The 23,855-nt window shown below is 39.6% G+C and overlaps 1 protein-coding gene across 2 annotated transcripts in view; it reads right to left on the reverse strand.

The window, feature by feature from the left end:
• The window catches only part of EPHA3 (EPH receptor A3), a 176,339-nt gene that overhangs the window by 58,910 nt on the left and 93,574 nt on the right, over window positions 1-23,855 (reverse strand). For both annotated transcript variants that reach the window (XM_077174600.1, XM_054654880.2), the window contains exons 4-5: window positions 3,619-3,774; window positions 2,793-3,128 (exon numbers count right to left, since the gene is read on the reverse strand). In XM_077174600.1, the coding sequence (XP_077030715.1) occupies window positions 2,793-3,128; window positions 3,619-3,774 (492 nt within the window). The remainder of the gene's footprint in view (window positions 1-2,792; window positions 3,129-3,618; window positions 3,775-23,855) is intronic.

Raw genomic sequence — 23,855 nt, forward strand, 5'->3', positions numbered from 1 at the left:
ATATGGTATGTGGGAATTAAGGATAAAGCTGTAGAAAAGCTCTCTTGGGACAGCATTCTAGACCTTACAGATCTAAAAATGTGCTTCTGATATATCCCTTTTGTGATCTGACCAATGAGGGAACGCAATTATGTTTTTGTAATTATACTTTAAGAGACTGCTTATATACATACTTAAGGTCTAATTTTAACAACTTGCAGAGTTTCTAAGGGAATTCTAATACAGTAAACCAATTGGCATGATCAAGAGATAGCACAATTAAGCCTGTACTAACCCACATCAGCTAAATATACATAAAGAAAAAATGGGCCATGCAAAAAAGCAGAAAATTAACTGCTTAAGCAGCCTGTGGGTTACAATGAAGAGAGCTGCTACTGCCAGAAATGCTTTTGACTTTGCCACATCCCAGGTACTGTGTGTTCCACACCAAAATCAAAATCCACCATGCAGTACAAAGGCAGCAGCTCTGGGCCCTAGGGAAGCACGCTGCAAAGCAAGAGGCCTCTGCAGAGAAAGAACTTCCCTGATCCTGGACAGTTTATTTTTTTGTGGACTGTCGTCAGGTGATTTCTAACTCCTGTGCTGATGAACAGGCTGAAAGGCAACACCTTTGATCAGAGAAACAGGAGAAAAGAGGGCAACTCAACAAGGACACTCCAAGTCACTGATCTGAAAATCCAAAATAATGAACTATAACAGGAACAAATTGAATGGACATAAAATGCAGGTTCCAGGGCTGAATTGGGTGGATTCACCTCTGTCTGCCTACTGCACAGTTAGACAGCCCCCCAAAGCACTGGGAAATGTAGTGACTAGGGTCAGGAAATAGCCTGTTCTCACATTTTTATGCCTCCCACTGCAGCTGATCTGTGATTTAAGGAGAAAACATACACCCTCTGCAGTGAAAAACATTGCAATAACACAGCCTACCAGGAGGATGCCTACTCAGAACAATGTGAACTTGTCTGTGGTTTCAGGAAGACAGAACTGGAAGTATTTTGGGGACATGGTGTGGGATGGGAGGGCGTGGGAGGAAGCTTACTGAACACATGCATGTTTTCTGTACAAAGCCTCCTGATGGAAGCTGCATGGAGCACAGGCACAGAAATTACAGCATCTAGTCTCTCTCTTCACTGGCACACATTGCTCCTAAAAATTTCACACCCAACCAAATGCCAGGGAAGAGTCTAGATTCTTCACAACTTTCAGATAAATGGAGCCATGTCAAATGAGAAGCAAATGGCAGAACAGAGCAGTGATGACAAAGGCTCTGATCCAACAGCCACGGCACACTGCCGCGCTCATGCAGGGCCTCAAAGGCTTTAATAAGTCTCCACAGAAGGAGAGCAGCCCTTTTGTACCCCATCAACTGTGACACCACGATCTAATTCGGTATTCAGCTCCACACCCCCATCATGTTGGCAATAATTCAGAGTTGGTGAGACAACTTGTAAAGGAGTAAAGAAAAAAAAAATAAAAGCTGTGTTTTCAACCTCTCTAATTTAATGTTAGCTTTTTATGCATCTAACATCAAAGCCTTTTTTCACTTCTATTTAATCAAAATTAATCACTAAGATTACTACAGTAATTTACGTTGGAGATTATTGAAATGAGTGTTTTATTAAAATCTGGTTTTATTAATAAAACACAATCTGGCTAAGGAATCATGTGAGCCTGCTATTAGAGACTATTAACTGGGAACTGGGAGTTAATCATAACAGTCATGCTGCCAGGTTCTTTGACAGAAACACACACTGGGTTTGTTTCTACTTTTACTTTTACAGGAATATCCAAGACAATTAGTCACCCTGGCACAGAGCAAATCCTGCAAATCAGGGAGAGGAAACAAAGGTGCATGTGGCATTCACATTCTCTGAAAAATCCCTTCACCCAGGATTTTTCCCCTGGGAAGCTGAGAAGCCTCAGAGAAAAAGGAAAACAATTCTTATCTCATTTGCTTCTCCTGTGTTTTGCTCCATTGGAATGTGTTTGGAGATTGTTTACCCACAGGTGATTGTTTCATTGGATTCTGTGTGAGTTCTTTTCACTCTTTGGCCAATCAGTGCCAAGCTGTGTCAGGACTCTGGAAAGAGTCACGAGTTTGCATTATTATCTTTTTAGCATTCTCTAAGCATCCTTTCTGTATTTTTTAGTATAGTTTAATTTAGTACTCTTTAACATAATATAGTATCATAAATAATAAATTAGCCTTCTGAGAACATGGAGTTATCACTGTCATTTTTTGGAAAAATCCCTTCGCCAGGATTTCTTCTCCTGGGAAGCTGAGAAGCCTCAGAGAAAAAGGAAAACAATATATCTCATTTGCTCCTCTTGTGTTTTGCTACTTTGGAATGTGGTTTGGAGATGGTTTATCCAAAAGGTGGTTGTTTGACTGATTTCATGTGAATTGTTTTCACTTAATGACAAATCACTGTCCAGCTGTGTCGGGACTCTGGAAGGAGTCATGAGTGTTTCATGAGTATTTTGTTAAGCCTCCTGTAAGTATCCTTTCTCTATTCTTTAGTGTAGTTTTAGTATAGCATAATATCATATAATATAGTATAATATAATATAGTATACTATACTATACTATAGTGTAATATGGTATAGTATAATATAAGCCTTCTAAGAACATGGAGCCAGATTCATCTTTCCTCCCCATGACAGGGGACCCTGAAAATACCACATGGAGTCAGATTCATCATTCCTTCCTTCAGCTGGGAACGCCACAAACACAATAGGTGCACAAACCCCAGCAGCTTCAAAGGAAAGACAAGCAGAGGGAGACTCACCAGCCTGGTTGGTGGTGATGCTGACAGCAGCAAACTGCCTGGAGAGGGTGCTCAGGTCGGAGACGCCGTTGAGCGCGTCGATCTCGAAGGTGTAGTTGGTGTGTGCCAGCAGGTCCACCACGGTGACGGTGGTGTTGGTGAGGCCGCTCTGGCGCGGCAGGAAGCGCACGTTGTCGCTGCAGGGCTCGCACAGCCGGCCGCCCCCCGAGCACTTCTTGCAGACGATGTTGAAGGTGACGTCCTTCCTGCCCCCCGTGTCCAGGGGCCAGCTCCAGTCCAGGATGACGGAGGTCTCGTTGATGTTGGAGATGACGTTTCTCGGGGCAGAGGGTGGTCCTGGGAAAGGGAAAGCAGGGAGTGAGATTTTCTCCCTAAGGGTGCTCCAAAATGGGAGTAACGAGGGCACAGAAATATAAAAGTAAAAAAAAAAAAAAATTAATAACCAAACTCTTCTGGTTATTTCCTGTGGAGACTCCTGCAATATTTCACTAGATTACAGACCTAGGCTAACAAGAACCACGTTTTCTTATAAATAGAGACTTCCCTCAGGGTGCAGTTCAGAATTGAGGGCTGAGTACTGGTAGCAATAAAAAAATCCTACTTCTCTTTCTCAAGTCTGACAGGGTACAAGAAGGAGAAAATGAAATAAGAAAAGACACAAACCCAGCCCACCAATTTCCAGCAGCCTGTCCAACACTCAAGAAGACACGAGAGGGAGTGGATGGCTGACTGCAGTGGGACATGAGAGGAAGCAAGCAGGCGAGCTGTTGTGGAGGGACAGATGGAGCAGCAAGAATGACAGCCCCGAGCAGAATGAGCTACTCACTGGTGCAAGCCATGGATGGAGGGTCTTTCTCAGAGCGAAAGTAATTCTTTTCACACCTGCAGTTCAGAGATGCATCTTCGTAGGTGGAGCTGTGAGGGGGGCATTTGGCACACTTCACATTGCCAGCAGAGGCTTTGTAGAACCCAGCTCGACAGGCTGCAAAGTAACAGGGACAGAGTTTTAAATTCCATGGGCATCTTGATTCTAACATGTGATTACTGCCCTGGAACCTACCCATATGTGGATCACAGTTTGCAGACATTTACGGTCTAAAATTACAGATTTTTCTCATAATCAGAGCTGACAGAAATAAAACGTCTTGGTAGAATGGAGTTCATGCATCAGCTTGGATTTGCATTTAATTTTCCCTGGAAAACAAAACTGTGTATTCAACCACTAAGAAGAAACATTTTCTATGCTTCATTTTGAGAACTTCACTCCTTTTCCTTCTCTTCTGCTTAATTTACCAAAACTTTGGCCCTACCCTGCATAAGAAACTAACTTTATCCTCTCTCTGCTGCTAACATTTTCTTACAAGGGCACACTGATTGTAAACTACGTCTCTTCAGTTCATCAGGTCAGGAGCAAGCAAGCCAAAACCAAGAAAATAACCTGAACAGAGAAAGATCTTTTCCATTTTTGAATGATCATGTCAATGAGCTGCTTCTGACACTATCAGGAACTTGCATGACCTGTATAAGAAAGATTTTTTTTGGGTTAGCAGAAGGCAGCCTGAGGAGGGAAAAAGCTCTGAACAGATATCCCAGCAGCTTTTAAAGTGATAGAGGAGGGAGGTTATTTTCTATCACCAAAACCTAAATAAAGACCTGGGCAAGGTAGATTTGTTGGTTAGCTCCTGATGGTGAACACCTGAGTGAAATGCTCTGGTCAATGGTGAGAGAACAACTACCCTGCTCTTCTCTGAAACATCTCAAAAAGAGACAGCCTCCTCCAACAAGGGACAGCAGGAGGAGCACGAAGGGTTTCACAGGGAACTGCCAATCTCAGCCACCCTCCAGCTCTTCCCAACCTTGGCAAATGGAAGTGCTTGGCTGCAGCTGCTCCCTCAAACTTCCAGGCTGCAGCAAAGCAGCTGCCAAAGACAGCTCCTGCTCCAAGTTCTCTCCTGCAAGCCCTGAGGAAACATCCCAGAGTCTGAGCCTCTGAGTCACGGCCCCAGCAGACAATCTGTTACAGCAGAATTGTAAAAATTGTTAATGAATAGCAGAACTGCTAAAAGTGACCTTGTGTGACCAGCACGGACCTGCCCGACCTGGCACAGCTCATCCAGCTTGCACTTCTCCTCAAAGGCTGCCAGGGGGTTTGGGGATTCTCATTTAATTGGAGGAAATAAAGGAAACCTAAGTCCTTCTTACACCCCTTCACTAGGAGGAAATGCAGCAGGAAACAACTGGATTTGGGTTTTTTTTTTGTGTAGCTGTTATTTTTGCAGCCTTTCACGACTCAAATGCCATTCCCTACCATGTGCTGCCCCATGAGGCACCTGGAGCAAGCCCCTCTGGCTGACAGAGGAACCTCCAGTGACTTTACTGCTTCTGTTCCCAGCCCTGGGACAGCAAGCCAGGCAGAAAAGAGGCCAATCCCCTTCTTACCAGCAGTAATAACTAAGCAAACACAATAAGGAATAAATATCACACTTCAGCTCCCTCATTAATACAGATAACTTCCACCAAAACTTCTCATGGAAACTTGCTACCAGATACTAAACTCCAATGGTTTTGCTTAACCAGCTTGAAGGGACACTTTTATATTTACAAGACAATGATGTATTTATGATTTTATACAGTAGAAATTTATAATAAATACATATGCTAGTTTAATGCAATGACAAAAAAGAAAGACCCTACCACTGATATTTTAATAAAAGCAATGAATTTAACATCAGTAAACAAGCTTGTGTTAGAAGTAGACAGATTTAGAGGGGTGAAGAAGAGAAACTGCTCCATTAATCAATGTCTCTTTCTTCCCTCAGGTGAAAACTCATGGACCTCATTTAAGAAATGGTGGTGATGGTCAGTGGGGGGGTGAGCCAGTCAGATTCCTGCTGTCCCAATGTGCCCTAGCAAGGGCATCCCAATCTTATGTCTTCCCCCCAGGCTGTCTTGCACTTTCTGTCTTTATCTATCAGAACAATTTCAGATTACTCACAACTGCAGCCCAAAGGAGAAAAAAAAAAAAAGCATTTACACTTGAAACTGAAGCTCAGAACTGGAGGTGCCAATGAAAAATATTGTCAATGTACTTACTATAATTATTCCTTTCCTAATCACTCTTTTAAAATTCTGATATATGAGAGAAAAAATAAAGTTCCTTCAAAAGGCATTAATTTCTCTGTCAGACAAATTGGATTACATGTACTGATAAAAGAAGCTTTGGCTTTTTGAGGCAACTATCATGGCTTTGGTTTCAATTAGGTTGAACAAAATCATAGGAATTAGCATAGGAATTCTTCACAGAATCTCTAATTTTAGCATGGAAACCAGCTGTGAACAGCAGTTGCTTTTACTCAACAATTTTTTGCAAAAACTAAGAATTTTTTCTTTTCCTCACAATGGGGAACAATGCAGGAGAAAGTAGATGCAATGGGCCAGGAAGAAAAAAACTGTTAGCACACTAAGAGTCAAGGAAATTTTGTGAGCTTCTACATATGTGATATAAACAGAACAGCAAGGCTGGCTGGTTTTGCTTTTTTAGGAAGATCTCCTCAAGCCTGTTGGCTCTGGTGACTCCTGTGATAACTCCCAACTGCAGCATTCTAAAACTGCATTTATTCTGATTTCAGTCTCTTTTGTTTGGGTGTGGTGCCAGGATGACTTTATTGCGGCACCTGTTAAGTCAGAATTTCAGGACTCTGGTTGTCCTTGCTACTGTGTGAAAATGAACTTCCTTGAGCTCTAACTGATGAGTCTGTCTCAGAAACAGAGAGCAGGGAAAGTTAATTCACTGAGAGGAAAACAAATGCATGCAGCAATCTCTGGTAGCTACTGATTAAAGGAATGTGGTTGTCTTTTCTACAGCAAAGTGAATTTTGCCTCAGCCTGACTAATCTGCTTGGGATGAAAACATGCTCCTAATTAAGGGTTAAATTATTAATTTAAACTGGAATTAATTTTAAATTAAAACATAAATCTGTTAGCAAATAGGAACATTTTAGCATTCAGGTCCTGCAGCCCCCTGCACACAGAGCAATCTCAGCAATTCCCAGCTGTAAACACCAAGGAACAAGTGGAGCCTGCACTGGGGATATCCCAGCCCCAGCACTCCAGGCTTGACAGGGCCCATCTCCTGCACAAGGTCAGGGAAACTTCATTTAGAAACTGCCTGGCACTGCCCAGCCCTGCAGGAGATCTGCTTTTTGTGCTTTTTAGGCAGGGCCGGAGTACCACAAGGGGCTGGAAGTGGATTACACATCCATGGCATGGCTGACCAGCACCCACCCATTGATCCTTTCCTCTCTTTGTTCCTCTGCTCCTCATTAAAACGGCCCAGGGGTGAAATGTCACTGAGGCTTTAAGGCACAGCATTTACCAAGAAGGGAATTCAACTACAAACCTGTGCAGCTCACAGGTAACACATCCTCAGAGTGTGCACTAATGAGACAAATTAGAGCAACTCAGGACAAACCTCCTGTGCCAGGACAGGGAAGCATTCCCCATGGAAGTGGCCACTCTTAGAGGGGCTTTGCAAACTATTCCCACTGTCACCTGAGCAGCAGCAGGTGAATTAATTGAACTAATCAGTATTTTATTTCTTATATCAGAACCCATTCTTCACTTCCAGGATTTTGAGAAAATCCTCCAGTCCCTGCAGGGACATGGATTTGCTTGTGTTTTAACAGGTACAAATTCCTGAAGCTGGACTTGGTCATCACAGGATGACCTTTGGCTGGGCAGGTGTGTTGGGAATCAACTATCAATCAATTATGTTGGAAAAGACCTCTGAGACCATCAAGTCCAATTTATCACTTCCCATCACCATGTCAATGAGACCATGGCACTGGGTTGTGTCCAGTCTTTCCTTAAAATGCTACTGTCTCATCCCAATGCCCACACACAGCCTTGAATCTTTGAACTGTTCTCCAGTTCCTTTTGAAAGTGTTAAACAGCTATTCCCTTTTTTTTTCACAATGGCACTCCATTCACCAGCAAATTTTATAAAGTAGATTTCCTTCAAAACCCCTCAGAGCAATGAAACCACCTTCAGCAGCTCTGCTTGTTTATCACTATTTGAAAAGCCATAAATTCTATAGCATTCTTATGTCTGTAGCATCCTCTATCTCTCCTGAGCCTCTCTGTAACTTCTTGAACACCAACTCAGCCCAAAAAGACTTCTAAAAATTAGACTGTATTTTTGATTCATATTTCCACTGAACTTCATGCACACTTTTTGTCATCAGACCTAAATAAAGGGACACCACTTAAGTAAGCAGCTCTCAAACTAAGGGCTATTGCTGTACATGCAGAACAGGCTTTCTCTGTGATGGGCTATTCTGCTGGCACCTGAGGGAAGAGAAAAAAAAGATTGAGAAAGGCTCTAATGAGGGATAAAAGCTCTTCTGGTGATTGGACCCCATTACCACTACTGTAAAATATCCCCAGAAAGAGGTAAGGATATTGACTTTCTCTCCTTGCCTGTAGGATTCCATTCTGTCTGTTGAAGAAATTAAAATTCACAAATGATCTTAGTATTTGTATTCTTGCATCATCCATGAGATATGCATGGAGCAAGTATTCAGTGCAATGTCACACTGAAATATCTCTAGGAAAACACTCCTCAGAATTAGCACTTTTCATTTTTTACACCTGAAAGCTGCTGCTAGCACAAAAAAAAAAAAAAAAATCAGTAGCATTTAATCTTCCTCATGAGTAAATTTCTGCCTTTTTCCTCCCTGCTTCATATTTTATAGTGATCTGTGACCTTAACATATTTTAATCAGATGCTTCTTAAATTGGCTTTACTCCCAGGTCAAGCCATTGAGCAGAAACAATTCCTGTTCCTTTGTTTAATAACTATTACTGGCAGACATATTAATTATATGTACATAAGAGATAGCGCTGTCCTGAGGGAACAACACTGCACCTTTCAACCACAGAAAACCAAAGTCTGTAATAGCTGCACGTTGTGCCTTGCAGGGCTTCTGTGTCTCTTTTTGTGCAGTGCATTTCAGCCAGGATTGCTGCCAGCAGCTTTGTTTACAGTGCGATGTCAAAGATTGCAGACCTAAAACAGACCTAAAACCTCTTTATAGCAAAGAGGTTCTCACTTGTGGGCAAGCAAGCACCTGGTCTCAAAATGTGTCAGGCATTGTGGCTTGTCTGCAGTCAGTTTTGGGGGAAAGAAATCTTAGTGGATCACTTAAACAGGTATTTAAACCTTTTAAACAGGTATCACATAAACAGGTATTCCTTAAACAGGAATTTAATAAACCCATGTTTATAAATTGTCATATAAATTATTTCACCCTCCCACCTACAACTCAAGTACTATTTCAGAAACCTGGAAATATAGGGTTAGAGATATGTGTTAATTTATTTTTTAACAAAGATAGTTATGTTAACCATAATTGTACTGCCCTTCATGTAGACTATCCAGTATTTGGGGTTTTTTTGCAAATTATTGGTCACAATGCATTCTCTTCCAGTTTAGGTAGTTGATGTGAAGTACAAAAATTCATCTTTCCTTCAATTTACCTTCAAATTTGTTACTTTTTTCACCAAATCAATGTCCCCTAGGTTTTTATTACATGACAGGAAAACCAGCTGCTCTTGATGTGTCCTCTCAAAGACATTCTTCATCTTACAAAGATCTATCATGAGCTTATCTTCTCTGTGATGAACAAAGACAAACTTTTCCATCAGCTTTTACAGGAATATCTTCTGATCCTTTGATCATACCCATCTGTTTCTACACTGTCATTTATACAGTAGAAAATGTTCTTATTTTTCCCATGACATGTCTGATGAAACCAATTGATTTATATATTGGACCACAGATTATATCTTGCTCTCAAACACGTTTGGGCCTTTGCTTTGTTTTGGGTTTTGTTTTTTATTTTGAGCAATCCATGGAACATCTCTCCCAATCAATGCACAGATCCCAGATCAAGACAGTAATTCAGACATATAAAAGGTATAAATTTTCTCTCAGGGATGGAGGGAAGATGATGATGCATTTACTGAGGCTGAATATTCTTTTGCAACTTCCCACCTCTGTTAGCACATTCAGGAATCTTTTGCTGTCCCTGGGAGAAAATTAATGCAGAATAGGCTCCAAACCCAGTGTCACCTTCTCATCAAAATGCTGCCTGGTGGCCTGTGTGATGTTTCAGAGAGCTCAGCCCAGCTCCCTGATGACACAGGTCCACTACTGCAATTTGCATGAATTAGTACTTTTGTTAGGAGTCTCAGCAGAGCTGTCAAATTAATTGGAAAAGAAATTTAACAAACGCCTTTTCCCTCAGAGATTTGCTCTCAGGTCAGGGTTGAGGCACATTGCTCGAGCAGTGTGGGGGAAGCTTGTGTTCTTCACACCCTTGCTGAACTTATTTTGTTGGTAAAAAAGAGAGGACTTGGGTTTCTTGAGCTGTTAATTCGTTACCTGTCACAAGCAGCCCACTGACATAAAAAAGACAATCTATTCCTAATGCTGCTTTTGGCTGGGGTAGGATTAATTTTTTTTCATAGTAGCTGCTATGAGGCTGTGTTCTGCATTTGTACTGAAAACACTGTTGATAATTCAAGCAAGTTTTTTTTTACTGCTGACCAGCACTCACACAGTGTCAAGGTCCTTTCTGAGTGGGCTGGGGGTGCACAAGGATTTGGCAGGGGACACATCTGGGACAGCTGACCCAGTTTGGCCAAAGGGATGTTCTGTCCCACCTTTCCTGGGGATGGCTGAACACCTGCCTGCTGATGGAGAGTGGGGAATCAATTCCTTGTTTTGTTTTCCTTGTATGTAGCATTTGTTTTCCCTATTAAACTGTCCTCTCAACTCACAAGTTTCCTCACTTTACTCCTTTGATTCCCTCCCACATCCCATGAGGGGAGAGGGAGTGAGTGGCTTAGTTGTCAGCTGGGCTTAAACATGACAATTTCACAACACTAAATATACTAGATGCTGATAAAATAAAAATAGAATGGCTCAGTTAATGGCCAGTGACTAGAATGTCTGTACATTCATTTCCCACAAATTCTCATACCTCAAAGTTAGTTCTTTTTTCCCAATTTCACCACACTTTTGAATTCAGCCACTGGAGGCAAGACATGGCCAGAGGAACATAAAGTTTAGGAAGCAAACACTGGAGATACTTCACTGTCCTCCCTTCTAAAACACAACCAACCAACCAAAAAAAACCCAAACCAAAACCAAAGTTCACATTTTTAAGCACTCACATGAACAGGAGCTGAAAAGCTAAAATTGAAGCTGAAATTGTGTCTGTGCCTTACTCAGTGCTACTTTCACTGCCAACCACTGACTTATTACTTCTTGAATTCGCTGAGAACTGGTGCTGGGAAAGGGAAGCTCTCAAGAAGAGAAATGCTGCTGCAATGGCAGGCACTTATACCTGTAGGAAAAAATCCCTAAGGTTTAAGCCACTGTCATTAAATCTGGGATATAATTTAGGGTATCAAAAATAGCTGTAATTTGTAGTAATGTACAGGAAACAGCCATTGCTTTGCTAGTGATGCTGTTAATGCCACTTAATGGCTGCATCTATATTTTAGCCACACTTTTAAAGCAAAATCCCATTTCTCCCCCTCTTGTATTATGATTCACAACATAAAGTGTGCCCAGACCACACAATTACATATATTCCAGGTATACTGGAAGAGGCTCTCCCTGCTACAGGAAGTCTGTAGGACCTGATAGAGATTTTCTGAAGTGAAAATTAAATGCTTAAAAATTGTTATGGTATGGGCACAGAATCCTTAATTCCAATTGCTGAATGCTCCTATTTGGCCACACTCCTTGCTAATGTAGACTTAAGCCATGAGCACCAGCCTTCAAACATCTCTGTGCTGTCAGAATCTGGCAAAAGGAGGATGATTTTATCTAAAGCCATTAAACATATAAACAGATATTGTCATGCGCAGAGAGGTTTCTAAAGAAAAGCTTTAAACAGAAGACCCAAAACATTACAGCTTCATCATTGTCAGAACATCCTCCTCTCTTTGTGTTTCTTTTTCATCTACTGTATTTTCATCCTTCCAGCAGAAAGCCTGAAAATTAAACAGTTCCAGCCCCTGGGGACATCTGTGAGCTGACAATCTTCTCACAGCTGAAAAGAAAGGCTTTTGCAAAACTATCTGAACACTCAAGTGCATTTCTGCATTGTGTGCCTTAGCTTTTGCCTCCTCTTCCCTGGTATTTTTCCTTTTAAAAAGAAATTTCTTAATTACCTAACATGCATTTTGTCTGCATGTGTTAAAAAAGTCTGGGTTTGCAGGGTAAGCAATTATCTGCTGAACAAAAATCCAATTTAATGTAAATTCTTTTTAAAATCCCACAGTTCAGCACTTTTATTCACTTGCCTGCTACCTGTGTGAATCCAAGGGGGGCAGAATCTCAGCTGTTTAGAAAACAAAGAATCTGATGTATTGCATTTTACAGGGTATTTGCTACAGAATGAAATCCTTCCTTACAACCAGCAACAGAAACAAGAACTCAATATTCTCCAACAGCATCCACTTCTCAATGCAGGAAATTCATCAGAAGGAGCAGGAAACTAAGTTTGCATTGTTCTGCTCAGTACTTTTTCTAACAACTAATACTGTGTGCTGATATGCAATGCCACATGTTCAATTAAGAGTTTGCAATTCCACTGGACTTTATGGGGAAAAGAATCACAAACCAGAATTACAATGCCTTTCATGACTCTGCATTGTTTTATAAGAAAGGTTTTACTATATAGACACCATGCCATTCTCTGAGAGAAGGAACAATATTGCTAACAACATGGATTTAACTACAATATTGGTTTTATATTAATTTTTTTCCCACTTCTTACCTTAACAGTCAAAAGCAGAAACCAAGGAGGCTGAAAGCACATCCAAAACCCTCAAAAGATGGAAGCATTTAGGGAATCCACCATGAGATTTGACATTCTGTATCTATCAGGACCAACTGATGCAGGATAGGGTGGGGTTTTTTCCCTACTAGGAATATTCTCAACTACTCCCATTAGAATTCTTTGGAGTTTACTAAGAGGTAATGAGGAAGTCAAATTCCATCTGGTTACTTTGCTTAGCAAAGCTCTGATCACAGGTCTGTGTCCAAAATTTCTATTTTATTTTTTCTGAACAAATCTCAAGACAACAAAAAAGGTTTTCTTTTTTTTTGTAGGCTAAGCTTCAAGAACAAGAAAGAATCCAGAAAAAAGAATTCTGTACACATTAAACTGGTACAAATGGTACAAAACAGCACATAAACTCAAATAATTTTAAGCAATCAAGTCAAGAAAATCTGTTCTTGAAAAATAAAGTTATAGCAGAAATAATTACCTACTTATTGATGTAATTTTGACTGGGACAACTGGTTTCCAGCATACATGTCATTGAGACTTTTTTTCACTAAATACTACATTTTAAAAGCCAATACAGAGAGCAGAACAGAAAAAAGGTTTGTCCTTGACTAAGCAGTTACCCATCTCACATTCACTACTAACCAGGTGCATTTCTGAGAGCCCAGGGCTGATGGGTGTATCTCTACACCTGACACAAAAGCTTTGCAGACTGGTGAGATCCCACATAAGCTTTCCAGCCACAACTGGAGCTCCCAGCCTTGTGCTGGGACAACATGAGCACCACAGGCAGGCAAGGATTCAGCTTGGGATAACCTTGGACTAGAAGATAACCCTAGAAGAAGTTCCTTAAACTGTGTTTTTCTGCAAAGCCATGGTTCAGCAGCTCATGAGTTCTCATTTCCCCACCAAACCCACAGAATAAGGGCGTGTGTCAGCTGTGAGCATCCCATGGAAAGCTTTTCTTCTATAAAAGGCTCTGTGCTTCAGACAGGAATCCAGTTAAAGTGTAGTAGTAATAATGTCCATGTAAGTCACTAAAGCATTTCTACTTTTTTTTTTTCCTTCCTCCTCTCCTTGCTGCCTGTCCTGTGTGTCAGATTAGAAATATACAACAAGTGATTATGATAGGCAAATATAACTGTATTTTGAAGATGCTGTCAAAATGCATTAGCAAAATGTCCCATTATAGCCCAAGCAATCTGAAATGATCTCCCACTAACACAAATGCCATCAGTGCTGTGTTCTGCTGCCCTGACACCACAAAGTGAGGCTGTGACAGCTTCCCACAGTTACAAACCTGGCCCTGCAGACCCAGCACTTCACATCCCCATCTGGTGCCAAGGACATGGCACATGCAGCCCTTCCCTTTGTCTTGCTCCCCCCTTATAAATTAATTTATAATTATAAATTAATTATTAATTATAATCTGTGCAGTGGCCCTCCCTCAGCAGTGCTAAATAAATCCTGAATACCCCTGTCTGGGCAAGGCATGGCCAGAGTGCAAGGGCCAGGGAGCTTCCTCCAGCACCATCACCAATTTCTCTGCTGCTCTGTGCCCCTTGGGACAGGAATTCTGAGCTGCTGTGTTCAGGCCCAGCTGTGAATGGGACAATTATTTGCACTTTCTAACTGTTCCCAAACAATGAAAACTTTCCTCCTGCTTTAGGATTTGCTTTTAAAGAACATTTTGCTCTTTTTCCACTTCTTCTCTTGGCTGCAGTGAAGACTGGGTTAAAAGTGTGTGCAGCAAGCATTTATTTGGAAGAGGCAAGCAGCAAGCAAGCTTGTTATTCTTGATGAATAATGTAACTTAAGAGCTGTAATGCTCACAATTGATTTAACAGCTGCCAACAGCCCCAGTTTAGAAAAGAGTGAGGCAGTGCTTGTAAATTTGGCTTGAATCAGATTATTCCTCCCTGTTACCCTGCAAGTGGGAAATATTTCTGCACTGCCTGCTTGGTGGCACCCTCCTCATGCTTTATCTGTTGGGCAATTTTTAATGACAATAAGTAATATTTCTTCCCATACTATATATAACTTGTAAACCTTCCATCAGAACTCTTTGCCTGTAACATAAGCCACATCCAAAAATCCAGTGAAGTCTTCACACAGTGAACATTTTATAGATCATTTCCCCTACTACATTTTGATAACACAAAACAATTGCGTTATCAAACAACTGGCCTTTCAAACAAGCAATTTGGCCTTTCTCTAGTTCTAAGAGTATTTTACTAAGACAAAATGAGAAGTTCAGCAGTTGTTCAAAACTCTAGTTTTAGTGTAAATTTAGCATCTTGCAGTACAGAGGAGAAAGAAGGAAGATTTTCAGGGAGATTGAAAGAACTTAATATGAAAATAACAGAACTTTATTGTTTCAGTCAATCCCTGACATGAACTGAAATGTTTTGTTCTCCAAATCTCTTCTGACTTTATGGCATTTCACTAACATGAAGTTTATCTAATTTCCAAATATTTGTTCTAGTATCACACTGACATTGGAATATTTTAGAAATAACAGTGCAGTTAATAAACATTAATTATTTAAATAAGAGTAAAAAATTATGGATGGCTCATCACTCACCACTATTCCAGCTCTGTCTCAATATCCCATACCTGAGGCAAGAATCCTCAAATATTAGTTACTGATGAGCAACATCTGACAGGTACAGTAAATTCTAAACTCAGTAGATGATTACAGGCATGAAGAAAGAGTAATTCCCAGAGGTACAGAGGGACACGTGGAGCGCTTCCTCTGCACCCTCCAATTCTCTCACTCTGAATGTCTGAATCTGCAGGAGGCAAAATAATTATATAAATTCACCTTCCACATTAAGCTGCTTGGCAGCCCAGAGCAGAAATTCCAGCCTTGTGGCTTTTAGGATGATTTATACCTGTCAGTCTTTGTAGACCTGCAGTATTGCCAGCTCTGAAAAGAAAGTTGGTTTTACAGACATGACTTCTTAAAGAACTGAAACTTCTGTCAGCATTTCCTTCAACCCTCTTGAAAATATCAGGTTTTTATATCACATTATAAAATCGTAGATTGGCATATAACACTGAAAGTCTCTTCCTGCCCCCTGCTCCATGCACTCCCCAAAGCCTCCAGTAAAATATGGATATTTTTTACCTCATTCTTATCACAGTAATTTCTGCATCATTTACATCTGTGGTACAACAAAATCAGAATAGGAGTTAGAGCTCATCCAGTAATAAAGGACAGTGTTCTATTTAAAAAACCCAAACTTCTTTCAATTTAAAAAACCTCCTTTCTTCTAAAACTCCTGGTTTACAAAGGGATCACCTCACAAGGTTTAGGCAATGATCCCAAGCTTCTGCATCTGCATCACAAAACCTCCAAAGTAGCAGAGAAAGGAAAAAATCTCTCAGAAATTAGGAATGCTTATCCATGGTAGATTCCTTGTGTATAGCTAATAATCAACCATTTTAAGGAAGCTGTAAATGGCAGCAATCACCAAATAAACCCAGCCCATTTTCCCCTTGCATCTGAAACATGTGGGAAAGGATACAGTGGAGTTCCTTCTCCATTTTTTTTCCTACCCTTTGACTCTTCAGGTGTTTTTACAGGGAAATTTCTCTGAAAAAAGGTATAAAACAGAAACTCATGGCCCTTCCAAGGGCTACTTTTGATTAGGTAATTTCTGCCCCAGAAAAGTTTTGTAGAACCAAATAATTTGAAAATTAAGCCTGTAAACAAATACCAAATTGAATTAACTACAGGGCGATCAACAGAGGGAAGGAAATATTTAAGGATATAAAGGAAAGAGTAGAAAACAATCACGAAACAACAATAGGAGGAGAGTCTAAAATTTTTTAATTTGCATTTTGTCATCTAATTTATTTTCTTTTCAAATAAGTCTACTACCTCAACATTCATTTGCACTAAGATGCCACAGTCCAAATAAAAAGTAGAAGCTGTATGCAATACCTAAGTGATGTCCCTCCCAATATAGAGGAAAAAATGACTATGTTATTTTCACAGCCAAACATTCCAGCCTACTAAAATAACTCAGTTTCATAAGTGCTCCTGAAACAGTTCCAACTCAGACAGGAGCAGAGTTGGCCTGGATGAGCAGTTCAGAATCCATGTGATTATTCAGTCCTCATTTTTGCTAAATTTAATCTTGGCTCTTTGGGGATGGACTCCCAGAGGTGAGGCAGAAAAGGACCACTTAAACCCTGCCAAGTTCAGTGGGGAAAAACTTGGACTGACAGCCTGGTTATCTAATTGTCAGCAGCAGGCAGCAGCAGTTTTAAGTAGCAAATTAATGTTTGGGGGTTATGCAAAACAAGAATAATTTACAACAAATTGGTATCAGGAGCAGTTCTAATCAGCCACGATCTGAAAATCCTGAATTCCCATTAAAATAAATTGGAATTACATTTGCTTCTACTTAGCCTGCTTTTGACTGCAGGAATTTTGAGTGGTGAAAAGAGATTAGTAGGGGCTTGGCTTTATCTGTAGACTTTATCTATCTAATTATATATTTGAGACTGGTAAAATTAGTATACAGAATAATGGAAAAAGTTATTAAAAAGTTGCTGCACAGGCCATTTTTCTTGCCCACATATGGAAAACAGGATTCAAATCTGACTCCAAGAGATCCTCAGCTACTGAAGCAGTAACTCAGTTCAGGGGTAAAGAGAACAGAAAATATTAAAGAATAAGTGAGGGAAATAAAATCTACTCTGGAACATTTAAAGGGTTGTTTGCAGGGGTGAAAGGGAGCATGATCAGATTATAAATGAGAAAAAAATAACCAGGCAGCATGAGAAAAGTAGTTAAAGTTGATCTTGCCTCTGGGGAGAGAGTGGGAGTCCCCTCCAGATCCCCCACTGCCCACTCCAGTAGCTCTGCAGTAAGGTCCTTCCTTAAGGCCACCTCAAGGGCCAGGAGCTTCTTGGATGGGCCTTTAAAACCCATTAAAAATATTCTGAATTATTAAATAGTCACAAATAGAAAAGCAGACCACAGACAACAAGCACCTGGGATTCTTCACTGTCAGAAAGAGAACACAGGACTAGAAAACCACTTGTCCCCATCCTACCCCTGGCAGGATCCCCCATCTGTAGGAGTCCATTTCACAGAATTACACCAACATAACTAGACAAGGTCTATTTTTATCTTTCAGCAAAAAAATCTCTGTGCACGGATATTTTTCTTAGCTATACCTTCACAATTTAACCTGGAGCTCTGTATTTTTATAGTTGGCAATAAGAAAAAAATCACTTCCCCCCCCTTTGCAGCAGCTCAAAAGATTACTTCAAATGCACACATAAGAAGAAGCTTTTTGAGTTTCTTCTTTGTTTGTTTTTTGGAGGCTTGCACATCTCTAGCTTAGCAGTCATTTCTATCAGCTTATATTAAATAGCTGCTTCATCAATTTCAGTTAAAACCAAATTAGCCTGAAATCAAGCCAGCATCTATACAAGACTAGCAGAAACTTAAATAAATCAATATCAAACAACAACCTCATCTGAAGCTAGACAGCTTTCTGATGTGCTGAACAAGAATATAAGCACTGAATCCAAGCAAGAGTTTCTTAAATCAGAATAATGTCCCCATATGTGTTTGCAATTATCTAATAAAGCTGTTCTCACTGACTGGGATAGCAGCAGAGCTAAGAGAAAAGCTGACACAAGCCAACAGGATTTCCTGATAAACACAGATAAAAATCTGTATTGCAAAATGACTGATTCTGGCATTTCTAACATTTCTGGGGGAAAATCCCAATACACCCTGGAGAGAGGCCAAAACCATACAAACCCTACAGAAGTAGTTTGATTACTTAGCTTCTAAATTTTAGGACAGCACTGTTGAGTCCCATCTTGTCCCATTTTTCCATTCTCATTGTCTTTCCACAAAAGTCCCAGGAGTTCTCTACCTTTTCACTTTGCTTTCTTAGCTGAGCTTTGAGTGCTCTTCTCCCATGACAGTTTTCCCACATTTGGTCTCTCCTAGCTGGGCACCTTAGCAGAATAAACCACACCAAAAAAATCACATTTGTGTTCTCATTATGCTCTTCTTTTCCTTTTACCTGTGCAATTATATTTCCAAAACAAATTTCTGTAATTTCCTAAAGACTTATTAACCATATTTATATATGGTATGTATATATATATATATGTATATATATATGTGTGTGTGTGTATGTATATATATACGTGTATGTATATATGTGTGTGTATATATATGAAGAAATATATAAAAATAATAAATTAATGCACTAATTTAAAATTCTAATTTAAATGTATAAAATTGTATAATTAAAATTTATAAAAACTAATAAATTAATGCATTAATTCTTATTATTTGTGGGAGTTTATTTGGGAGAAAAACACACATATTCCATTATTTGCTGTTTTATAATCTTAAAACAATGAGAAAGTTAACACAATCTTTTCCAGCATTAGTCTGTGGACTTCCTTTAGCTATCTGCTATTTAATTAAGCTAAAGAAGCAATGAAATCCTTTCATTATCTTTACCACTAATTTTCTGCCTCCAAGATTAAGACCCAGCACAGAAGAAAGACACTAACAGCATTCTCTGGTCTATTTTGCTGTTGAACTTTGGGATTCATAATGGATGAGAAAATTTAAAAAAAATAATTTAAAAAAGAGAGGGACAAGAGAGATAAAGATGATCAGTTATAACAAAATTATAAATTGATTCATGAAACAGAAATAGTGAAGCTACAACCAGAACACCTTACATTCCAAACTTAAAAAAAATACCATTGACATAGGGAGAAGATGGTGACATTTCTGGTTTTGAAATGTTTCAGTTGAAGATTAGTTTTATTAGTTTATTAATTGGTTTTTATACATTTCTCCATATATATACACACACATATACATATCTATATATATATAGATATGTATATGGTTAATAAGTCTTTAGGAAATCACAGAAATTGTTGTTAGAAATGTCCAATCTTTCATCCAGTGGGAGAATTTGGTCCACCTACCTGATCGTGAAGTGCATGTGCACAGTGTTTATATTAAAAATGCCACCAACTCTGTCCAGAACAGCCTCCAGAAAATGCCACAAAATGCTGTACCTGTGTAGAAAGTCTCAATTTTTTAAAAGTGGTCTCAACAGCTACCCAGAGGAAAAACACTGCTGAAATTTAGCATTATTTGTAAGACCCTAAGAAGTGTTCATAAAAAAAGTGAGGCAAGTGCAAGAGAAAAATGCCTGTAGTCAAGAAATTAAAGCTAACATCTTAAAAGATGAAAAGGAAACTACTAAAAACAAATAGTGTAATGATTTGGCAAAGGAGATTCTGAGATCATTTCAAGCAGAGGACTCAGGGTTGCCTGTGACAAAGAACCACTGTGGCAAACCAGCAGCACTGTCATGCAATAACACAAACTGAAGTGCAAAATTACTCCAGAAGCTCTTTTTAAGCCTTTAATATCTCTGAATCTCACTTTCAACCCTCGTCACGACGTGAATTTATTACAAACAAAGAAGCACAAAGGCTTTGCTGCCTGTCAGCCATGGGTGTGAGCAGCAAGCAGTGAGCCATGGTGAGGACCCACATCTTGAGCGCATGTGTTCTGGGACCTGGGAGGCTCCTCTGGCAAACTGGGATTTAAATGGCTCAAACAGCTTTGTTCTCACCAGCTAAAACTCAAGTGTCTTGGCAGAGTGGCTGAGAAATGCTGCTGCAGCACTTCCCTACTCTAATCCTGGCAAGAGATGCTGTTGTTGTTGTTAATCTTCTGCTTTCCTAAGGACTAAATTCATTATTATTTTAAATAGACGTGGCAGATGCTGAACTGGTGCTATTCATGCATCCAGACAGAGATAAGGGGCCCTCCTTTTGCCCCAGTAGTGCAACTCCACTGACAGTTAATGTCCTTTAATTATGTCCTTTAATCCTAATATTGTCATAAATAAGATACTTTAGATCCTTGTAAAAAAATAAAATTAATGTGTAGAAAAAAAGAGAGAAATATTTTAAAGGTAGATTTCAGATTGACCAATGCTTTATCTACAATTCACTATTCTTATTTTCAGAGAGGACAGCGAGATGCTTCAGTCTTAACTACCAATATTAAATGAGAGGAAAACAAGCAAAAAAAAAAAAAGTAACAAGAACAAAACAAGTAAATGCTGTGGAAGAGTCAGTGAATTACAGCAGAAGTATTTTATCTGGCTGTGAGCAGTTAGGAGAAATTCTCTCCCTTCCTCTGATTATTTATTTTGTATGTGTTTGGTTATCTTAAAGAAAGCTGTCAAGGTAGCAGCACAGGCAACCCCAAACCCTTTATTTAGAGCTATATCACAGACAATCCAATCTTTACCAGTTAAATACCTTCCTTTTAATTAGCCACTCTCAGCAAAGACAGAGAAAATGAATTTCCTTTTTGATGCAGTAATTACTTATTACATAGCAACTCTACTTTAGAAAGAGGCTGCTATGATGACACTACTAAATTAGATTTGCTTTTAAACCAATAATGTATAAGAACGTTGTGTCTAATTCTTATAAACAGGAGAAGAAACAGTGTCAGAGCAAAGAAAAAAAGATAAAACCTCAACTATTCCCCAAGGAGAGAAGGCAATCTTCAGTGATTAAATAAAAACCAATTATTAGAAAGCAGAAGATGCAATTCCCATTTTAAATATAAAGTGTTAAAAACCCTTTCTCCTATGAAATTATTCACTGTGGGTTTTTTGTGATACTAAAAAATGTTCCAAAAATTTGAGGCATTTTACTTTTTAGGCATGGGAAAAGGAAAATTTTATTGTACCCACACCATAGTTAGACTAAACCTTTAGAATCAGGGAGTCTGGAAGTTGTATTTTGTGCCTCTATAAAGGGAATATTGGGCAAATATTCCACAATGAGAAGGGAGGTTTTTTACATTTATGAAGCGTTAGCAGGGACCTGCTGGCAATTCAGATAAACAGCCATTTTGGCACTCTGATATACTGATACCTTCCAATAATTAATGTTTTTTCTCCTAAGGAGCATCCTCCTGTGACTGTTGTTTCACTCTCTTTATGGCTTTTGGGTTGATGAAGCCCCTATTTGATGAGTATCTGGCCCAAATACTCTTTTGATATTTCTTTTTTCCAGTGTCACCTTTCCCAAACTTTGACCACCATTCTGAGTTCCACCCTCCCACGCTGAGCATTATTTTAATCTAAGATCAAAGGCTTCACAGGCACAGTGCTGGCCTCTGGCTTTCAAAAAGCTGCTTACATGTACCAGGCAAGAGATGTTTTGAAGGGAGACACTCACTTGCATGCAGCAGTAATTGCGTTGCTGCCTATTACTGCCCAGCCTGCACAAAAACTCAGTGTGAGTGACCAGCAAGACAGGAATGCAGCTCAACTTGCTGTGCGTCATTTAACCACCCTTACATCTCAAATATAAGTCATATATCCATTTAAAAAAATTTCCAAAAACAAAAAAAAACTTTTTGAATTGCAAAATTTAGTTTAAAAGTGGAGGTGAGTTGGTGCCTACATGCTCAGTATGCATTGGAGGAACATCTCATGTGAAACCCTGCATTTCCAAAAAGCACATATGCTTAGGTTTTCTTCTTCTTTGCATCAGAGGTTATGATAAATATAAGGGTTAAAACTACACAGGGAAGTAGCTCTTTTTATGGGATTTCTTGTGGCAAAGAAATTAACACTACTTGGAGTGCTGACTGCTGCTATAGGACAACCAGAGTAATTAAAACAGGAAAAAAAAAGGAAAATTTCTCAAGGCTTTCCTTCATATAGCTCATTAACTCAAGCACTGGCAGGTGCCAGTATTAATTCTTCAGTTCCTTCTCCTTTATTTAGTTTCAGAAATAAGCCTGACTAAACACAGTTGAAAAGAAGCAATGGTGCAGGCTGCAAAGGCTTTGTAATTAACACCAGAGAGAGACAAATGAGAAAGTGCTGACTGCATATTCCAGCATCTGAGATCACACCACACCAAAAGAACTGCCCAGCAAGAGAAAACCAGCAAACTTTGTAACAGAAGCATTAGTGCTGAGTGAAAAAGAGACTCTGATTTATTTCTGCATACATCAATTAAAAACCCCCATCTCCTGAGAATAACGGAGCAGAGGGACCTCAAGGGACAGCAACTCTTTACATCCACCAAGGAACAAAAAGAAAACCCAACAAAAACCCCCAAAAACAAAAACAACCCCACTCAAAACAAAATCAATCAAATCATATGTCTGTGGTTCAGCTGGGATGCCAGCACACTTTTTAAGATTTCACTGCCAACCATCACCAATTCGTCTCCACTGACTGGGCACTGAAACTGTGACAGGGCAGGTTGTAAACCTGTTCAAAATACATCAAAGCCCTTGTGAAACAACAAGAAGTTCATCAGGAGAAGAGACCTTTTCATCTACCATGCCAGCTGGGCATCCACGTCACATAAATCAGCCCAAAACTTTGAGCCATACACAAGAAAGTTCCTTTCTCTTTGCTGCCAGTGGGTGACAGAGTTATGAAGTGCAGGAAATGATCCTTGCAGATCATCTCATGCAACATTGCACTTCTAGGTCCTCAGTGGTTTAATAATAGCTCTTCAGCCTAAGTACCTAAATTGCCTAAAAGGTGTCTTCAATGTGCAATCTTGTACTGATCTCATTATTCAAATATTCTGTGAAAAATTCTATTGTTTCCTCCCCTTTCCTCCAGGTTTGGGCTTTTGTTCAGGGCTAAAAGTGCCTTTATTACCATCTCTGAATATGCACCATAAATGTTCTGCATAATGAGCTCTGTGGGTTTAGAAAATCATGATTTTTCTCCAAGCCAGGCATTCCTCGAGGGCCTGAGGGATGCTGAAGGAAAGTTTGTTGTGGAACTGGGATGGTTGCAAATGCTCTCTCCTTGGGGAAAGGTGAGGATTAGAGCTCCCAGAAGTGACAAGTACCAACAGTTGAACATTAGAGATAAACTCCTAAAGATATCTCCTCACAACACAGCACCTAAGGGGTTGGTTTGCTCCCTGCACCAAAAGCATGATAAACTTCATGTGGCCAGAAGTTGAACTTTGAGAGAAGTCATTTATCCTTTTATAAGAATAATTCTATGGAAACCCACTCAATACACATATTCCAAAAATATGCTGATATGTATTTTTAAAAAATTATGGATAAACTGTTGTAAATTATACTCAAGTACAAAAAAACCCCAAAAACCTA

This window comes from Agelaius phoeniceus, chromosome 2 (assembly GCF_051311805.1).
Source record: "Agelaius phoeniceus isolate bAgePho1 chromosome 2, bAgePho1.hap1, whole genome shotgun sequence".
NCBI lineage: Eukaryota > Metazoa > Chordata > Aves > Passeriformes > Icteridae > Agelaius > Agelaius phoeniceus.